Genomic DNA, 21394 nt, shown 5'->3' with positions numbered 1-21394 from the left:
GAAAGGTGTGCAGGCGGTACTTTACGCCGTCAGGGTGTCTGCGTTACGAGGGCCATTAAAAATCAATAGCCACTATAAAGGAGTGATATAGGAAAAGTAGCCGGGCCGAAAAGCGGCGGCGTGCGAAATTTATTTCAGCCGGCGGCGACAAATTTACAAGTTATAAAAGTGTCTCGTTCGCTCCACGCGAACACGCTCTTGCCTTTTATGGAAGCTTTCAATTTTCTCGCGAGCGCACACACTCACTTACCGAAGACAATATAAATTTTCCGGCCCAATCTGCCAATCTGCACGCGTTGACAAATAAAATATTTCTATTTTACGGCCGGCCGTAACTCTCTCACGAGTAAAGCGCAGATTCCCGAGACTAGCCCGACCGGCGAAAACTTGATAATGATCGACAAAAAGCCTGCTGTTTTCACATTCTTGATTTGCGTTTGATTTTTCCGCCCTTTTACTGCCCCCGCAATAAACAATGTACTCTCCGGGTGCGCGTGTGGCGAGAACGAGCGAGAGGGAACAATTTTATACACACACAGCAGCAGCAGCAGCACCGAGAGAGTGTAATATGGCTTTATGATTGCGCGCGAGTATTATTTTCGGATTATGGCGAGGTTGTAAAAAACTAGCCCGCCACCCGTACTTTTCACATGCACAACCGAAAATATTATTACACACACACAAACTCGTAGGCAATGAGTTTCGCCTTGTTCTCAGCTTGAATGGCGCTGCGCCGCGCCCCACGCGTCGTTCCACCACTTTAATGGGCAATCGTGAAAAGCAGTGATAATATGCCCAAACCACGCGGATATCGTTAAGGAGCCGGCTTAATGTGTTTATTCTAAACGGTGATATGGTAAATCTGGAGGAACATGTCTGGTGCTGATTAAAAATTCATCAAAGCTTAAAAGAAAATGTTTCACAGTAGTTGTTGTTTTTATTTTATTCCACTGAGTAGAAGAAGGAAAAGTTACCATTTTAACAAAAACTTTAATTATTGAAAGAATCAAACCCTCGGGGAATTTTATGAAAAACTGGTATACAGATAAAGCAATGAAATATATGAATAATTAATTAATATTACGCTGGCTAATTCGGCGTTTAAAGCCTTTCCTTTTAATTCAAAATCACAAGGTAAGTCTATTCCATGCCGAAAAGTGCTTAATTTAATAATAAATGAACCTCTTTTAGCACTTGTACTTCTCTTATTGATCCTTTTGATCCCTTACCAACGTTTTTTTTAAGCTCTATATGTGTTATATTTAAAGAACAAAAGCGCTCTGTGTATAAAGGTGTAGAAGGAGCCTGTCACGCCGGGCGCTAAAGAATTTGCTGCGCCACGACGCTTTCATTTCGCTCTGGCGACGAAATAATTTCTGTGCACGCACCAATCCAGCACATATTTTCCTTCTCTTCTCGTCGCCTTTTCTGATTAGAAAAATCTGTAGTAGTCGTCGAGTGGCGGAGTTTATTGTGTTATTGTGTCGCCGCAGCAGCAGCAGCGGCGCAATGTGTACATTCGCCGTCGACGGCGGCGGCCAAGATGAATGGGAAAGAAATAATGTGCGGAATAATAATGAGCGCGGCAGGCGGCGTTACTGCTGCTGCTGCTGCTGGTTGGAAAAGTAATTCGCTCGGCAGAAGCAGCGATAAAATAATTTCGCCCATTGTGCAACTCGGGCCGGCCGCTTGGCTGGCTGAATAGCCTTTAGAGTTTTTCTTGCATGGCTGCGTAGCCTGAATGGAATTTCTTCCTTTAATAATAAAAGTCCGACTGCTTCCTCTCGCTTTTCGCCATTGTTCATCTGCGCTGCAACTAAATGACGTTTCGTGCAATAAAAAGAACGGTGGTCTGGGCACGTGCTGATAATGGAATAAAATATCGCAGATTATTCCGCGCCTCGGCACGGATTCCTCGCGCGCGCCCCCTTTATTATTCAGCCTTCATCGCGCGAAAACTTACTTTTCGCAGATGGAAAATTGCAAATTTATCTCAGCCTTTTACTGCTTCTATTAAATGGGCGCCTCTCTTTATCGGGTGGGTGTATAATTAAATACCTGGAGCTGCTGGAGCACTCTGCGGCGAGAATACCATCACCGTGTTACCGATCGTGGTCGTGAAGTCGAGGAAGCCGTAAACTGTCTGCGTCACCAGGTCGCCTGCCGTGGATGACGAAGAACTCGACTGGACGGCGTCCGGGTTGACGTACACCTGGGCATTGGCACCAAAGATGGCCACTGTGAACACAAAAGGGAAAAATCTTTTAGAAATGAATAGCACACAAATTAGAAAAAAGTAAAGATATTTGAGATTTACATTTTTTATATACAATTCAGTTAATTGCGTAGCAGAAGGGTAACTTTACCCCATTTATTCCTATACTTAAAGAAATAACAATTGGATACAGAGGACCAAAGCCAGCCAGTTTGGTAGTTTTAGAGAATATATTTTGTTTGAAATACAAATAATAGGGGTTAAAAATTTATATTTTTTGCCAAAAAAATTTCCTTGCATATTTATTTAATTTTTATTACGAAAATAGAGTAACAACTGATTTTTAATTTTTAAAATTTCAAAATTAAAAATAGTCATCTGTAGTAGAGCATTTTGCCACGCCGCGGCTACGATAAACGGAAAAAAACATCAGCCTGATGTGAGTGCCATAACAATGAAAAAGAGATCAAGTCAGTGGCACGTATTCATTGAATTTTGTCTATCGCCCTCCCTCTTCTCACCCTGAAATTGTGTAATTTCAACTATTTCCAGCCTTGGAATGTTGGCATGGTTTCATAATATGTATATTCCCGCTATTTGCGACTATAACACTACTCTTAAAAGCGAACCGGTTCAAAAAGTGCAGGGTGCAATGCGGTGAGCGCAGTTTGCGTCCGGGTAGTTAACCAACTGAGTTAGCAGAATTTCCCAGCCAGCCGGTTCTAAATGTAATTCCAATTTGCCGTGCGAGCAAACGTCCCGCGTTTAATTAGTTTAATAAACAAGTTGCCCTGCGTGTAATTTCTTTCTCGTGCCAAATAAAAGCACATGATGTGCATCTCCAAAGGGGCGCTTTGAATGGGATTACACGTGACACGACAGGAGCTAATTATGTTGCGGCCAGACGCCACTTTTAAATATATGCGCTTGTGTGCATAAACATGTGTGCTGTTCAACGTGTGGCGGCTAAACAAACACACCCGTGCGCGCGTGTGAGAATTCCAGCCGGAGAGGTGTGTGTGTTGCTGCTGCCGGTATGGTGTTGCGCCCTCGAGAGGATCCGCGTGATGCAAGTTTGCATAATTGACAATGAGTTTCCGGGGAGCAGAATATATATACAGCCTCAACCAACGTCTAGAGAAGAGTTATTCGGCTGAATTTGATTCACCTATCTCTGATAAATCTTAGGATTTTGACTCCCAAACTTAAATGAAATTACTGGAAAGATGAACACTTTGAAGATGGATATATTTTGAAAACGTGAACTATTTTTAAGCCTTTTTAAGATTTATTAGCACTTGAATTTCATTTTTGACAGTGTCAGTCGATTTCTGAGGGTAAAATTGGGTAAAACAGCTGAGTCACTCAGTTGACAACTAGAAAAGACGTGTTTAAAATTGACAAACCGTAAAAAATAGAATTTTAGCGAGTTTTTGCCTGGAACATGACAAACGGTGACAAAAGAACGCTGGTGACCAATAAGAGAAGGGAGCGGTTCTCTGATTGGCCATCTGCGTTCTTCTTGTAGCACTTTTTGCTAGGCTCAGACCAAAAACCGTTAAAATAACGAGAAAGGCGAAAAAGAAAGGAATCCACAAGCAGGTTAAAATCATTTAATTTAAATAAACTGGAATAGCTATACTGGAAAAGAGCAATATAATTTTCCTTGTCAAATTCATGTGCTAGAAAAAGCAGAATTTGTTTCTCTTTGAAATTTTAGCTTTTTACAATTGATGGCATTTTTGAGCTTTGATTTTTTTTTGTGACGGAAATACACTGATTTAGAATTCTCTGCAGCTAATGCTGTGGTTAGGACCCTTTTTGAGGTAAAACTGCTTATTAGACCTGCGTGGTCGAAACAGCCATTGTACAGAACAAGTGCGCGTTATTTTATTTTACCCTGATAAATTTTTACAATCAACCAACCAACTTGATTTAATTTTAGCGCAGATTAGAACCATTTTTGTTTCAATTTAATGCTTAATTGCCGGATTTTACAATTCCACCGATTTTCTGCACGTCATGCCGACCAAGTGATTTATCTTGGTATCAAATAAATGGTTTCATTTAATGTGCTGAAAACTAAAATCGCCAAACGCGGTAGAAACTTATTTAAAATAAATATCCGGACAATTTTTCAAATATTTTTTTATCTCTCAATATTTCCCTGAGTTGTGCTGTACAGGTATCCGCCATGACATAAGATTTCTCCAATCAATCAACCTGCTGAGGCAAACAACGTACGCAACGCATCTCACATGACCAGTGCAGGATCATATTGCTCTTTAATCATTCAGGTGCACCCACGCACACAATGTACGCACTATCTGCTTTCGTCTTTCCGATTGCGCGGCTGGACCGATATCTCGCTTTAGCCAATCAATTACGCAGCATAATTGAGCGGTCGGCGCCGCGACCGCCGTAAATCGCTTTTTCCAGCCAGCCAGCGTAAGAGGCCCTCTCGCCGGCCTAATTGAGGCTGATTTATTTGGCGCTCGTACTCGCCTCCACCCAGCCCGGCCCAGCATCGGCAGCCACCGCACACTCGATGCAAAATAAATAGAGCGTCATTATTTGTTGTCGGACGGGATTTGCCGAGCCGCTCGAATCCATCAGCCTTGATTTTGATGAACAACAATCGGGATGCAGAGTAAACACCGCGCACGAGAGCCTCCAAAAGATGCTTCCGTTTGTTTGCTCAGTTGGGCAAACTCCGGATTCCGATTGGAAAATGATATCTTAAATGTTTGCGCTTGGTTTTCTGAATATCCTTTGTAGTCTCAAAAATTACTTTTGAAATTTAAAATGAAATGCAACTAGCCTTAAGAACAGGATTTTAAATAAGCAATAGCGCATGTCTGCATACTAAAGTAAAATTAAAACTGCTAAAATATTTTCAATTTTCGAAAACATATTTTTGTATTCCTGTGATGTTGAAACTTTTAATCTGTTAATCTGCTGTATTGGGTAATAGAATATTTAAAAGAATTGCTCCAAGAAGACAAAGTTATTTTGAGAGGACTCGTTCATATTCTTCCGAGGAGACAGAGATGGTAAAAAGAGCAAGCGATTTACAAGAATATTCTTCTTTTCAAACCGAATGAAGTGCAAGTCTAAAAGACATAAAACACCAAGCATTTTACGATGTTTTCAAATAACTTTGGTCGTTTGAGAAAGTTTTTAGTTGACCTCAACAGTCGTAAAATGGTGCGATTTGTGTTCATTTCAAGTCGCTCGCGGAACAAGTGCTCGCCGTAAAAATGAAAGTGAAGGCTGGGAGTCGTGCAAATAATGACGAGGGTTGTAATTGATCTTGCCCGGTCAGCATATTTCCAACTAAAATAACTGGGCAGCTGGGGAAATCAATAGGGGTGGAAAGGTCTAGGCTATAGGGTGCGTCAGGGACGCCCACGCGGTGAAACTTAATATTTTAGCTAGGCCGTCGGCGGCCGATGATGTTTAGAGAATAAAGTGCAGGGGATTCGATCACGTTTGCTGCCCCGCCGACACATCAACAAACACGGTGGCAGCATCCGCATGCTGCCGCCGCACAAATAACAATGGATTCACTGGATAGCTGGGCTGGCTCGCTTGCGGTCGGCCGACGCGCTATAAACCGATATCCCCGGGGACGGTCATCGCAAAGCAGATTAATAATTCATAACATGGGGCCGGTGTGATCCAAATATTTAACCGGATCACTGCCGCGAGCACGGACCGAGCGAACGAAAGCGCCGCCGAGCTGCAATCAACTCAAATTGCGCACCCATTTCCTTGCCATAAATATTTATGTGCGCCGGTAATTTTTCATTCCGAGCCGCTGGCCAGCGCGTATCGACACTGAATCCAAATGCTATGCCCCCGCGTGCGCACCGACTCTGTGCAAGCGGCCGATGCCGATGATGCTATCAGCCTGAAATTGGAAACGGAATGCTCCGAATCAAATCTTTCGTTCCGCTCCGTTACTGATACTGTTATAGAAAGGGGAAATTTATACGATTTTTTCTCCGTAAATCATCATTTATTTGTGATTAAGAGGGTACTAGTCCGCATTTAAAATAGGAATTATAGACTTGTTGAATATCCGTATCAGGATTTTAAAAATAAAAATTCATTGGAGAACAGTGTTTATGGTGCAGAATTAGAGAATGAATCAAAAGACTCCCTTCGCTATGTTAAATATTACACTTTTGTGGAATTTAGCCAGAATTTTTATTGCAAATCATTAAATAACATTTTATTTTATTTGGATGGCAACGTATATGTCAAAGAATCAAATTTTATCAGCTGATTTCAAAAAAATAACTTATTTAAAAATCGGAAAATATCATATATTGCATAATATCAGTACAATTTACGCTGTTTTTAAACATTTAAAAAAATAGGGAACTCCCCACCAAAATATACACTTTTTCGGAAATATTTTGCACAAAAACTAAATAGTTTTGCATATTTGTGCATTACATAATCATGGAGTGAAACATGTGTTTAGAAATAATCATAAAACGAGTTTTTGGAGATAAAATACTTCCCAAAAATTATTTAATGACCGAAAGTTTGTGTATAATAACTTTTCAATCTATAAAATGAATGATGACACCGATTTTACATTATTCTAAATAAATTCTCCTCTATGCTTTTAATTTTAAAAAATACATATAATCGACCAAAAGCTATTTATTTACTATAGCCATGCATGTTTAATCTAGAACATTCAAAATATGTATTTAAAATGCTTAATAAATATCATTTTTTTTTTTCAAGAAGCATTCCCGATTTTGACAACTTTCAGATTGCTCATTTGATGCTCTCAACCGAGAAGAACTTAATGAAAAATATGATTTCTATAAGATGAGCAATTTCTATAGCTCATTCGCAGCTTGTATAACAAAACAACCACTAATAGCGCTTCTTTGATGATTTGTCAACTCACCCTTACCAATTAAAAGGTAGAATTTTATCAGTGTTCGACCAATTACCTCGGAGTGGTAAAAAAAAACATTAAAAAAATGAAAAAATTTCCTGCAACACGAATCAACAAATATAAAGAATATTTCATTGAGACCCGTTTCGAATTAAAATGTCCGCAAAAGCTTTTGAAAAATTGAATTTACTCCAGCTCTTTTACACGCTGAATGAGGGCATTCATCTATTGACAGAAGTTAGCTTGAAAAATTAATGATGGCGGCAGCTCCACTAACCTTTGATTTGCAGGAAGTGGTTTGAACTTGAATGCCATTTAACATAGAGAGGCCAAGAGGTGAATTGCATTAATTTGCTCAATTCATAACTTTGCATTAGTTTCCTTTGATGTCTCAGCAGCTTTAGACTTTTCATAATGATTTTTACAGCATCCCTTCAGTCTATAGCTGCATTAAAATTCCTCTTGAGCTAGCAACCATTTTCAATTTGATGAATAGCATGGTCCAATCAATTTAATGATTTTAATTATCGGATTGTACTAGTTGCAATTTCGACGCCGGGGTAATATATATCGATGACAGCCTGCAAACACAATTCAATGCTAGAGAGCAACCAATCAAAGCGCGACTCACGTATGGCATTATATCTGCAAACAAATCGAGTATGACACATGGGCCCACGACAGCAGCGGTGCATGCAGCGAACACCGAGCGAACGGGAAAGCCCATTGCGATTGCAATGCACCGCCACTGAGATCAATCTGCGCGCGGGTAATGAAGTCATATTCTCGTTGCTTTCGAGAGCAACCGAGCTTTGCAGGTCAACAGAAGAGCATGTGCTTTTCTGATTGAATTTGCCTGGCGTAAACACGCGAGATGTGCATTCGAATGTGAGGCCGCCACCACGTCTGAGGGGAAATTCACACAAATGGAGGCCTGACCCTAGGAATATATTAGTTGGGATGGCTAAAAAAGTTGACGTTTTAGCAGGAAAATGGTTGGTTTTTAGTTGGAGGGTTTAGCAGACCGGAAAATTCGTTTACAGCATGGTAAAGTCACTTGATGGAGTTTTATTTTTTACCTGGTTTTATCTCAAAGGGTTGAAATTCGGGCTTTTTCTTTACCGTGCAATCAAAATGAAAGTCCTTAAAATCCTTCACGGAAAATGCATAAATTAGGGCTATATAAATTTTGTTCATGAGATAGTTTAAAAATATTAGTCCCGATAAACCCTCTTCAAAGCGAATTGTCCATTGTGAGTAGTCAGCAAGTCATGCGCTGTAAAAATGCGATCTATTTTCGCGCGGCGGAGGACCACTGACGTACTGATTGGTCGGCGGCAGTATACGTCATTGTAAAAACCAATCATCAGAACGTCCTTGGTCCTACACCGCGAGAAAATAGATCGCTTTTTAACTGCAAGAACCAAAAAAACTAGCTGAACACACACAACGGCGAATTCGCTCGCCTTGAAAGAAAGGAAAACGCTACGAAATTTATTTCAAAAAAAATTATTATGCAAAAATTTCTTGTAAAAATTATTCAATCAGCGAAAAAATTCGTACATTATTAAGATTTTCCACCAGTTTTCAGGTTAAAATAAATAATCTGCTCGACAAAAGTGTAATTATGTTAATATAAAGAGGACAGCATATTTCCGCGCGGAAACTCAAACCGGCAAACTAATTAACGAGGACGGCGAGCTAATCGAGTTGCCTGGATGCTATTCTGCGCTGTGACGGTGATTGGCAGGCGGCGAAAAAGCGCGGATTTTTGCGTCAGAAAATGCAATAAACGGGCGAGTGCTCGCGCGTCAGAGGGATTTTGTGATTTATTCGGCGTTATTTCTAGCGGGGCATAAACAAAATGTTTTATATTCGCGAGAGCAGCGCGTCACCTCGCCGCTACTTTCCCGCCACCCCGCCAACGCAATAAATATCGACCTTGCCTGCTTTCTCTGGTAAAAATGCACCTTGAACGGAGGTATGCATTTCAGTTTACAAAGTAGACATTTAAACATGAAATGTTGTGGACAAATATAAACAATGCTGATTCAATGTCAACACATTAATTTTCTTAGCTTGTAACTAGACTTTGACTGCGCACAAATTTTATACATGAGTTTATCTTCAAAGATGTAATAATCTTTTGTATCTATTAATAACTTGCAACAGACATGCGACCCAGCAAAGTTAAGAATGGAAATGATATTTTTACTATCATTCGATAATCACTAAAATTATAGTAGCAGACAATTTGTTAAATTTTTTATTTTCCCGTTAAAAAATAAAAAAATCTCAAAATATTTGTTAGTTTAATTAGGGAAAAAATTATTCAAATTTAAGTTTTAAATTAAACTTGTATTATAAAAATTTCTTGAAATGCGCCTCTCCGTATTAGGTTAGCGAACCCTCACAAGTCTTATTTTCCTTTCTGTGGCGGGGAAAATGCGGGGAAAGCATGATAGATGTGAGCCAAGATCGGTTTTTGTTTGCCAATGAAAAATTACCAGATCCATCAAAGTGCACGCCCACGTATAACAAGGTGGGAATAAATTATTGCTCCGTGAGGGAAAGAAACGCCGCCGCACTTTGGTTTGGGGTCGCTGCGGGCCTGCCGAGAAAAGCGCCAGCCAATCGTGGATAATAAATTCGCGGGCGCGCGCGATCGAGAGCACAAAAAATGAGCGGCAAGTGCGCGCCGAGTAAAAAGGAGCAAAAAGGAACAAGCGAACGCCTAGCTGCCAGGCCAGATTTGCTTGTTTTCCACGCGATCGAATCCCAACAGCCGCGGCTTTTTCCAAGCCGCAAATGATTTAAGAGCCCTCAGACTCGTGTCTGTACCTTGTTTGTTGCTTTTTTATTATTTTAGTTTTCTGCTTTTGGCCAGGCAAGAAGGGGATAGTGCTTCCTAAGCTGAATTTGTATATTATTTTACATTTTCTAACAGTCCCTTACTTAGATTAAGTATTTATGACAATATTCTTGATATAAATATGATATCAATTTTTTAAACGAATGCTATTCATAATAAATATATAATTGTATTTTAGCCATTTTTGGTGTTGGGGAAAGTATTGTTCACCAAGCGAAGCTTAAACCAACACTAGATGTTCAACTAACAAGTACATAAGAATATCAAAAAGGTTCCAAATAATAAAAAATATCTTTTGGCCTTTAGAAGGAATTTGTCTTTTTGAAGCGCTTTGAGAAACGAAGAGAGCTATTTTTATCTCTGCCTTGGCTTCAGAACTGATCATCAGGCTGATTTTCGTCTCTTGTTTCATAGAATATGCGTTTGTTTGAAAAGGCAGAAAGTTTTTTTTATCAAAAATATCCCGATTTATGGGCCATTACTGATTCCCAGAATTTATACTCATTTAAATATGCGAAATAATGCTGCCAGGCTGGGGAAAAAAGCAATTCAGACCAAAAAGCAAATAAAAACGCACAAACACACGGAGCGTCGCTCGAGGGCGGAAAAAATCGGCGCGTTTAATCGTGCTCGATTTGAGAAGTAACGGCGGCCGAGATTGAAAAAGAAATGCGGCACAAAGGGCCGTAAAAGCTGCAGATTGCTGTCGGGGCCGCTGCGGCAGGCTCATTTGGCCGAGAATCGGAGGCCGGCTGGCCTCTTAATTTGTGCAATCTCGAGAGTGGATCTGCGGAAAGGACCGACGGAGGCGGGGAATTCGTGCCGCCGCCGCCGCTGCTGCCACCACCGCTGCTGCTGCTGATATTTAGGGCTGGTTTTGAAGCAGCAGTAATCTTGGAGACGCGCGCGGAATGACAGGCCGGCGTCGCAAAAGCAGGCAAGAGCGGAATGTCTAAAGTGGCCCCTCGGGGTCAGCGCGCGGCATATGAACTGCCTGCCTCGAGAGCAACGACTTTTCCGCCGCCGGCGACACTTCTCTCTTTTTGTGTTTGTCCACCTCCACCGTCTCCGCCTCCAACCCACCGAAAAGGAGAATTGATAAGCGGAAAAACTTCATCTGCGTTATCGAGAGATAGCTGACCGTTTCCTTGGGTACCCTTGTTTTGTCCGAAAAGATTTTTTCTGAAATTTGTCTCTGAAGAACTTAACTGCCCACTAATGCACTTTGCTAATATCAAAAATATATAATTTAAAATTAAATTAAAAACTCTATGGAATTTTGTTCATCATTATTTGTGCTAGCTTGTTAGTGTTGATAGCCGTCAGATGGCTCTACCTGTTTCTTGAGATTTTCAAGCACTTTCGGTATCATTCCATACCCAATCCTGCAGCTAAATGTATTATATATTTGAAATCATTTACTTTAATGTGCTAAAAATAGTGATTCCTGCGCCAAGCACCGTAGAAACTTGAGCAATTGAGGTCTTTTGTTATTCCACCTCAATTGAATGAGCCGATTTTTTGCTTTAAATACATCAAAAGAAGTCATTTTTATTGTAAGAACACTCAACAACTGAAAAGCCACAAACACAACAACAGAAGATCCTTAAAATCGAAATAGTACGGTCGCTCCATAATGTTGGTGGCATATTTGAACAAGTTAAATATCGCGTGAATATTAAAATTTTTGCATGATTTCCTTTTCAAGCTAAAAATTACAATGAGTTCCTTCTTTGTTTTGGACCAATTCTTTTCAGACAAAGTATTTAACCCCATTTATTTCGCTCCCTAACTGAAGGAAAAATTGCGTCTCGCGCCGCGCGTCTTATTTTCTGATAAATCTGCGCGTCAAGCGGCCGAGCGAGCGACGTGACGCAGATAATAAAGAGCGTCTGCCGGCTCTGGTAATTGAGATTTTTCCAGATGCGAACACGCACAACAACAAACATTAAACACTCGCGCAGGGCCAAAGGGTTTCGCCATGATTTATATTCACTTTCGGCCAGATAGCGCCGAGTACACTGCATCAACTTATTTCCTCTCTTTTGCGCGGCGCAAAACGCTCCATTTCCTTGCCACTTTCGGGGGGCCGGGCCGCAAATAAACTGCTGCGCCCGGCGCGGCCATTTATTGAAAATTTGATTTATTCCCGCGGCTAATGGATTTTGCGCGCTGGAAAAAATATTCAGCCCCGGAATCCATTAAAATTCATTTTGTGCCTCCGATCGGAATTAAAGCAGTGCGAGAAAAAACAGGAATACGATTCTGCTGGGATTTATTGCGTGTACCAAATCGAGGAGACCAATTCCGCAGAGTGGTTTTCGCTCTCTGACAACGGAGGCGTTGCTTTTGGCCCAAAACCAAAGGTGGCTCGGGCCCCTTCATCACCGTCCCCTCAATGATGCAACCGACGTCCCCCCTAATTCAGATTTATCGGAACTTAAAAATGCGGGAGTCAAAACTTTCTTTTTTTAGCAGAGAGACATTTTCAAAGTTAAGATGTACACGTATCGACTACTGAACTCTGCAGCACATTCAAACAACCAAATTTTTCCAGGGTTTTATTTTCATTTAACCCGGTTGTTCTTCCATTGGTTTTTATCGTTTGTTTTTACCAGTTGTTTACACAAGAATTGGAAGGAATGATTCTTACGATTTTTTTAAATATCTGACTAGTTGCAGGAATTTTTGTTTACTTTTATTTAGCAAATTTATGCCTGATTTTACTTTGCAATAATTATAAAAAAATATTCATTATTATTTTTTGACTAAAAATCTAGAACATGTAAAATTTTAAATAAGATATTTACAAATTTTCTGTTAAACTGCTAAAAATTTTACTTTCTACTAATTACAGGGATTTTATTCTTAGGACAAAACTTTGCCTCTTGCAAATTGCTCGTAGAAAACTGCACATGTTTAGCTTGTCTCGCTGAATGGCTGGCGTTTCGGGAAACAAACGAGCCGCCTGAAGCGCTTTTCATTTCCCGCAGCAGGCGTGGGAATTCGGGTCAAGCGAGCCTTGCTGCTTTTTCGCATCCGGCTGCTCTCATTATGCTGCACGGTGGAAAACAAAAGGGAGCGAGTTTTCTCCATTTCGCAGCGTCGGCGGGCCTGCATTGTCTGCGAGTGCGTGAGTCGGGCGGCCGAGCACGGATTCTCGGGAAAGACAAAACTATCCGCCGAGATAGAAATATGAATATTTCATGCGGGGGGTGCGCGCCGCATAAGGTGGAGTGAGTGACTTGTGCTGGGCAAACAAGCAGCGCGGGCCATTCATTCAAAGAGCGGAGGTTGGGACGGCCGGCCAGCCCTGGGCCTCCTCCTCTTTGCTCCAATCCATATTTTATCATCACCGAGACGTGTTTGAATAGCCGCCCGCTCACGAAATATAAATGTGTTTGTGGAAAGCAGCCCATCAGGATTGCCTCGCCCGCTTGTCTGGGCACAAAGGAGCGGAAAGAAACGAAACGAGAGCGAAATGCGCCATGAAAAATTAAAGTCCGCGGCGCTCAATTTCAGGGCACGCAGGTGGATTCACGCCTATCAAACGCAAGTTAGGCACGTTCCAGCACGGGTGATTAATTATGGCCGCGAATCAATCAATCTATCTCGCGATGCGGGCGCTCTGGAAAAAGTTTCAGACACCATCAATAATGTACTAACACGATTGGCGAAACGAGGCCAAGTTTGGTGAATAACTACCGGATTTTGCCGATTAATTATATAGAGCAAAAATTTACTTTAGTTACTTTCCATATATTGTGTCTTAATTATTGTTCTATTGTTTTTTTTATCAATTTTGTTAATAAGGTGTTTCAATGATATTTGAGCCTTTCCCGTAAGATTAAACTTCAGTATATCATCACGACAAATTTAAAAATAATATATTCCTTTGCGTATACATTTGCGGTGTACACGGATTTGTAAAACCATGGCCAAGAGCTGATGAAACCGCTGACGAAGGGACGGGAGCAGCTCTTTGATTTCGAATTTCTGGGAACGCTCATTTTCCGCATTCGCTGATTAATAATGCGCGGAGAGGGCATATATACACGCGCAATACGCATATACGATCGCCGGCGGAGATGGAAATTCCGCCTGCGGCTAAAAATTGTCACCGGAGCCAACCCGGGGAACGCGCGGCATTGATGTTTTTCGGCTTTGACGCGCGCACATTTCCTGTCGGCTAATTAAAAATTGATTGCAGCAGCAGGCAGCCGCGGAGCACGTCGATACAGAGACGAAGCAGTAGCGCCGGCAAATTGGGCGCCGTTGATGAGAAAAATGGCGCAATCTCGTTTTTGCGGCTCAATTTGCGCGCTGATGGCTTTTCGGTTCGCCGCTCCGGTCGGTGCGCGGCGGAAAAATTAAACAGTCAATCGGCGAAAAGCAGCCGAAATATGTATCGAATGTGCTCGAAGCTACGGCAGTTGGATCGAAATTGCGAGAGGAAATGTGCGAAAATTGGCGTTTTTTTTTTTAATTGCTTCTGACCACACGGATTTTCCCCTCTTTGACACCACAGCTAAAAAGCGGAAGTTGTTTTTGCGTGAGATGGACAGGCATGAGAAAATTGGTTGGGGAAATAGATTGGGGAAAAACTAATTTATCGGAAAAAATTGGCTGTCAATTTTTTGATCAAATAATCGCCTTCATTACGACGTCACCTGTTTGTTACTTAAGCCTTTCATCCATATAGTTTTTAAATTTAGATATATATATATATATATATATATATATATATATATATATAGCCCTAAAATTGTTAAATAATAACTAACAAACCAAATTATAGCCCATTTCTGCCTGGAATAAAAAGTTGATCTAATTATTATTTTGTAATTTTGATTTTTTTAACTTTTCATTTGATTAATTTATTGAATTTTTGTAACAAAAAAAGACGTAATAAAACTTTAAGATCAACAATTCATAAATCAGCTGTATAGATTTAGGTTTAAAGAATAAAAAATATAGCGTTAAAAACGCTACAATTAGAAGCTTAAACTCATTTTTAATTTCAATTGATTGTCCATCAATGCCCCAAGGGCGTGGAAGTCGATTTTTGTCCTCACTTGAAAATAGATACAAAAAATATAAATGATGAACGATAGGCAATAATTGGTGGATGCCAATTAAGGCATTGACGCACGCAATGCTGTCTGCCCCCACCCCAAATTTAATTGGATCAACCCAGAATGCGCAGACGGAAACGAATCTAATGCTTAAGTGCTCTCGGCTTGATATTTAACAATGAATCTTGAATCCATACATATTTAAAATCACAGTTCAAACCATTGTAAATTCTTTGGAAAAAAACAAGTTTATATAAGTAAATTTGATAAAAGACTAATCCTATTTTTTTAGCGGATTTTGAGAAATCTATCCAACGATATTTTTTCTTTGGTTTTCAAAAGACTAACAGCAGCGTTTAACGTTTGATAAACACGTACTTTTCTGGTCGATTTACTCGAAAATTCAAACTGCTGCCTCTGTTAATCTTGCAGGAAAAAATTCTGATACACCTAAAAATACAGCAGAACGATTCACCATTTTTGGTCAAACAGAGATTGGACTCAAGCCACTATTCAAACACGATATAGCGTATTCGCTAAATAAACATTTTGAATTTCAGTGGAAATAAAGGGAAATACACAAAGTAAACCGTCTCATGACTTTTTATCTAAATCGTGCTTGTTGCCGGCCTTGTTTTCCTTCATTCGTCATAGCCTTAACAATCTGCGAAGTTTTTGCTCGTCAGATAAGTCGGCCAACACACGCCGTCATTAGCATAAATCGGCTTAACGTGCACGCTAAGGACGGCAACAAAAGTCACTGGCTGAGAATTAGCGTCGTTGGCTGCTGCAAGAGAAAAGTGCATGTGGGAGAGACAGAACGGCAACTTGTTGGAAGCGCTTTTAATTAAAGTCGCTCATCCCGCTGCTTATGGGTCGGTGTGTGTGTGTGTGTGTGTGTATGTGTACGTGTGTACGGGAACAGAGAGCGAGAGATGAAGAAAGTGGGGCGCATAATGCAGTCGGGGCAGCGGGAAAAAGTGCGCCGCTGCCTGTTAACTCGTGCCGCCGGGAAGTAATAACACGGCGCTGAGTGGCACCAGACTTTGCCTTTCCTTCTTTTGCAGAGAACAGAAAACGTATCGATCCGCGCCCCGCACAATATGAGAAGCCTTTTATGTTTTGAAAAGCGGACCCTCGGGTCTCCAGCCACTTTTAAGAGGCCGCTCTCATCTTTACGACCACGCGAATAAAACTAATCTAATCGCCTTCGTGTATTTGTCACACGGACTATCTGGAAAATTCGTAAATTTTCGTTAGCCTCTGAAAACAGGAAGAGGTCGCATATTTTTGTATTGGATAAGGACTTTCCCTGAAGCTCCTACGCAACGGCTTTTTCGGGCAGCTTGTTGTTTGCAGATGCCTCCTCTGACAATGAGTAGGAAGAAAGCTCAAAATATTATTCTTTTCCTGGTGAATTTCGAATCTTTCTTTGTTTGTAGATAGACGCACGTTCCCAAATCACACTGATGAAATTTTTCCAATATTTGCGTTTTAGGTTTATCGGCACACAAAGCTGCGCAGAACAATCAGATCTTCAAAATTGTAGTTCTTATTGCTTCTTGGAAAAGAGGTTCAACTCTTCTTTTGTACCAGGATGTAGATTCTTTTGAATTTAAAACCATATTAATTCTTAAAGCATCACTCAACAGCTGCGTTTGAGGGGCTTTTTCAAACTTTTAAGAGCTTTTAATTCAATAGAAAACAAGGTGGATGGGTTTTTCGTCAAAAAAGAAGGTTAAAAATGGTGGAAAGCACAAGTTCCATGAAATAAACCAGATCAAATGAAGTTCAAATCGTTTGTTCACATCGATATTATTTGTAAAAAAAAATAGGCTCTCACATGTTCCCTAACTAGAAAACCTACGGCAAGTTTCAAATTTAAGTTATTGTTAGACAAATTATAACATTTTAAATTAAAAGTAAATAAATAAAATTAAACAGAGTTATTTATCAACGTTTATTTGCATACAAGACCAACTACGGAGTAAAATGTGAGATTTGTTTACATTTAATTTGTCCACGGCTAAAATTTTCTTTTCTGTAACTCAAGCTTTGAGTTTTCCAGCTAGCAAATGACGTGTTTAATGTGAAGTGCAAATCAATAATGACGCGGAAATTTATTGCAGGCGATTAGAGACTTGACGGCATCAAAATTCTCGCGCACGAGTTGAACACAAAGCAGGAGAAAGTCTTTCAGACTTTTACGACGTAAAAACGTAACGCGCAGAAATATGAGCGCTGGAATTCGCGCCGGCAAAGTGGTGCTTCAAGTCGCAGAATAGATGATTAAAGCGTTTGTAATTTTCATACATAGGAAAGGCTGGCGCTTCGTCGTCGTTTTTAGTGCCGCGCGCTGAAAAATTCATAAAAGCCAGCAGCTTGGTCGTCTTTCGCTCATTCCTCTGGAGGGCGCACGCAGCTGCTATTATTATATCGGGGGCTGCTAGCATTTAATAAGAGCACGTGGATAAAAAGGTCGTAACCTTTGCGGACCTAGCGACCTTTCGCGTCGGGCTGGCGCACAATAAAAAAGCATTCCTGCCGAGCAATAAAAGCGCGCGTGGCACTCCGTATGCAATTTTCATTACACCCTGCTGCTCCGTCGCGATGAATATATTTAATCAGAATAAGGTCGGCCGCAAAAAGCGGCATGTTTAAAAGTGTAATTATTTTTAATGCGAGCGCTTAAAGGGGCTGAGCTGAAGACGGCGGCGGCGGTGGCGGTGGTGGCTGCGGGAGGGCTCTCGAAACGCGAGATTACACCGGCGTAATGAGCAAAAACTACCTCTGCACCCAGATTTCCTGCCTCGAGCTTTAAAATTCCCGACCGAAAGGGAAAGAAAGAAAGAGGAACGCAGCACGCAGCAGTGCAGTAAAAATAAAATTCAGAAAAAGCACCGGCGATAAAATTCCTCTTTAGCGGTCCTCATTACGCAGGGGGAATTGCCCATCTTTCTCCGCCTCCAATTCGACTTTTAATCACCGGGAAGTTCACTCCAGCCGTAAAATCCCAGATTAAAACGTCAATTTGTTGCGTAAAAAGGTCCCTGGAGGACTTCTGCACTTAAATTGAAAACACTTGTTTCTCATTCTGAGCAGAGACTTAGATTAAAACCTAAATTATCTCCGTGGGTGAATGTTTTATAAATACTATAGAAAGAAATCTTCCTGAAAGCTTTCTTGAACAAAACGCAATATTTTAATTAAAGGAATCCATGATAGTCCAATGAAACGAAGTATATTTCACACTCAAATATTATTTTAAAATATTGATTTGAAATAAAATCATAAAAAATCATCTTGGCCACTAGAGGAGTATTTTTTATTCAGAAATGTGTGAAAATTATTACTACCGAGTAAAGAGCAATTAACAAGCTCATTTTGAGGAAAATTTGTATATTTTAGCAAATTTATTCACCGCTTATTACCGGTTCCTAATTTTAAGAGTGGACAAAAAACTGAAGAAAATTAAACTCCTCTTTAACTCTCTTCGAAGAATTAGGGATTGCAGGGGTGTTCCCTTATCCAACCCAAAATTAATGCATTGTATAAATTTCTCTTTGATTCAAAAAGTTCGGTGGACTATAGAATTATTGTTTTTTTCAACCAATTTAAATTTTTCAGTTAATAGACAAAAAATAAAAGATGACTATTTTGGTTAATTTTAATACATTTAAAAAAATTTCTTGGTATGTTTTCAGCAGAAGGTTGAAATTTATCATTTTGACGTCCCTTCTATTTTTTCCCGGTAACAATTCAAAGCTCATTAATTCTAAAGAAGCGGATGCGCAGTAGTTCTTCCCTGTCACAGCGGAGCAAATGTTTGCTAATATTCCGTTTACAAGGTCGTTCCGCATCAAAGGGTGTAACGGAACGGCGATATAACTTCCGACGCTGCTGGCAGCTGTGCATTTGCTCTCGTTCTCGCGCGCGAGGAATCGCAATTTAAGCACCTGAGCTGCTTCTTTGGAATATGAATAAAGGAGCAAACGCTTTCTCGCCACCATTTTCCGAGATGGACCCGAGCGCGCTGCAATAAAATTAGAGCATAAAATTGCCAGCGCACTTTACGGTGTTGTTTCAGCTCTTCAGCCGGCGATAAAACTGCGAGTGTCGTTCATGGCTCGTGAAAAATGATAAATTCTGTATTTTATATGAATATGATTAACTTTGCTGCAGTGAGGAATTTAATTTTCAGTCTCGAATATTGCTGCTTTTACTGCCTCATTCGCTCAATTTACGTTTCTTTTTGTTCTAATCCTCTTATTTAAAGGAATATTACAAGGGCTGAGAGATATATTTTTAGAGGAATTTATGAGAAATACATGAAAAATCCAAGTTGCCATTTCATTATTTTGTTCTTCATTAGGAATGAGTTTAAGCCAAAATATTGATGCATTTTTTAGATTGGCTTAGAAAATGGGGAGGACTGTCTCCCTACTTAAAATATGATTTTACTTCTCGACAGAGAGTTTCCCTAATTTGTGGAATAGGTTTTGTTGAGAGGAATTGAAATGTGCTACATATATTGGGTCAAGCACTTTAAATTATGGAGATTATTTGGCAAAATTTAAATTTTAACTGCGGTGCAGTCCTCTTTCGACTATTGCACATCGTAGATCAAATCCTTAACACTATAAATGAGATCAACTGCAACAATGATAATAATATAAAATGTTGCCTTGGATCAATTCGCGTACATTAGCTATGGGATCAAAATAATTGCAATAAATTTAAACACATAAAAATAACAGTTTTTTATGATTAGAAATGTCAATCAAAAATTTTTCCTCATAAACGGTCCAGTTTTTCCTCATTTGTAGCGTTTTTTAGTTGTTCATATTTTGCAATATCAGAAAAAGTTTCCCCGTTGGTTGACATGCCTAAAATTTTCGCCTGAAAGCAGCAGTAAAAATTGTATGGCTTTTCCCTTTGGTCGAAAGTTCATCATGAGCAGCACGCCGAGTTTAGAGTTTGTGCGGCGCCTTAATTAAAAATTTCTGCGTTTTTATTCTTTCACGCACAATCTGCCCGCGCATCTCCGCTTGATGAGAATCGCGGGCACAAGTTAATGAATAAAAAAATTCAGCGCGTGCGGCTCCCTGGCGATGCTGGTGCTGCTTTTTGTATGTTTCTCTACTCTTTCTCGCTCGCTACTTCTTTGTTAAAATTAAACAAGTTTGCCACTTAAACAAAAGAAGAAGCGCCTGCAGAGACAGCGAGCACGGAGAGCAAGAGAAAGGAAAAGATGACACACACAGCACAAAAAGTAGCAGTGACAGAAAAAATAAACTTTTGCACCGAGAGCTGCTGGTTTTCTCGGCCGACGACTCCCTTAGGGGACATTTAATGAAATAATTGAATCCGGTTATGTAAGAAACGATAAACGTGGAGAGCAAACAATCGCGCGCCGCAGATAACAAGATCGAGATGGACGCGGACCAACTTTTTCGCCGGCTGGTAATTGAAGTAATTGCGTTAGGCCAGCGAGCGAGCGGGATTAAATTTATGCTCCATTTCTCTTTCTCTCTGCCGTTCCATGTCCCTCACTCGCCCGCCGCGCCCCGACAATTGCTTTCCAACTTTTTGTTGTTGCTGCCTGCGAGTAGAGGGCGAATTAGGCCCCGCAGTAAAATGATTAAGACTCGGCTGGCTTGGGAAAACTACGCTTTTTGCACGGCACGTGACCGGCTGGAATTGCTGCAACCGAAAACTTGGCCAAATTGGCAGGAAAACTTTGGAAACAAGTAGCGCCGACCATTGGAAACTGCTTTAACCGTGCAAAAAGTCGGCAGTATCAACTTAGGGCTTAATGATTAAAATGTTCTCCTCTAAACGCGTTAATGAGCTCAGGGGATTGAACACGAGCCGCTGTTTAGCATGGGCGAGGCTGTTAAATTTATACGATCGAGGTTTTGTTCATTGTGGTGCGCGTTTTCAAGGAAGTAAGCAATTTGGAGCCTTTATCGTATATACTGAAGAACCTCTTAAAATAAATCATGTTGACAAAAAAATCCAGGATGATTCTAAATTAAAAAATTATTTGGCAGCCTCTAAACACAAGCCTAATATCAAACCAAGTAAAAGTTCAACTTCTGGATTATTTTGGAATATTTTGAACAATGCTGAAAATTTCAAGTAAGGAGACTTAATCTAGAAAGTTAACTACGAATACACCAGTTGTATAAGTCATTAGTGTTCGAATCAGCCAACAGATGACACCACCGTATGTTTTGTAATAATTTTAATTTTAAGGCACTTCCGCTGCGATTTCAGACTCAATCTAGCTACTGTGCACTCTTCAC

General features: G+C 40.4%; 1 protein-coding gene across 3 annotated transcripts in view; it reads right to left on the bottom strand.

Annotated features, from left to right (window-relative positions):
• Positions 1 to 21394, bottom strand: part of LOC135936579 (uncharacterized) — a 117872-nt gene that overhangs the window by 23078 nt on the left and 73400 nt on the right. For all 3 annotated transcript variants that reach the window (XM_065479443.1, XM_065479461.1, XM_065479453.1), the window contains one exon: positions 2059 to 2238. In XM_065479443.1, the coding sequence (XP_065335515.1) occupies positions 2059 to 2238 (180 nt within the window). The remainder of the gene's footprint in view (positions 1 to 2058; positions 2239 to 21394) is intronic.

Source organism: Cloeon dipterum, chromosome 1 (genome assembly GCF_949628265.1).
Source record: "Cloeon dipterum chromosome 1, ieCloDipt1.1, whole genome shotgun sequence".
Lineage (NCBI taxonomy): Eukaryota > Metazoa > Arthropoda > Insecta > Ephemeroptera > Baetidae > Cloeon > Cloeon dipterum.
The sequence above is the reverse complement of the archived record's forward strand: the minus strand, read 5'-3'. Positions and strand labels throughout refer to the sequence as shown.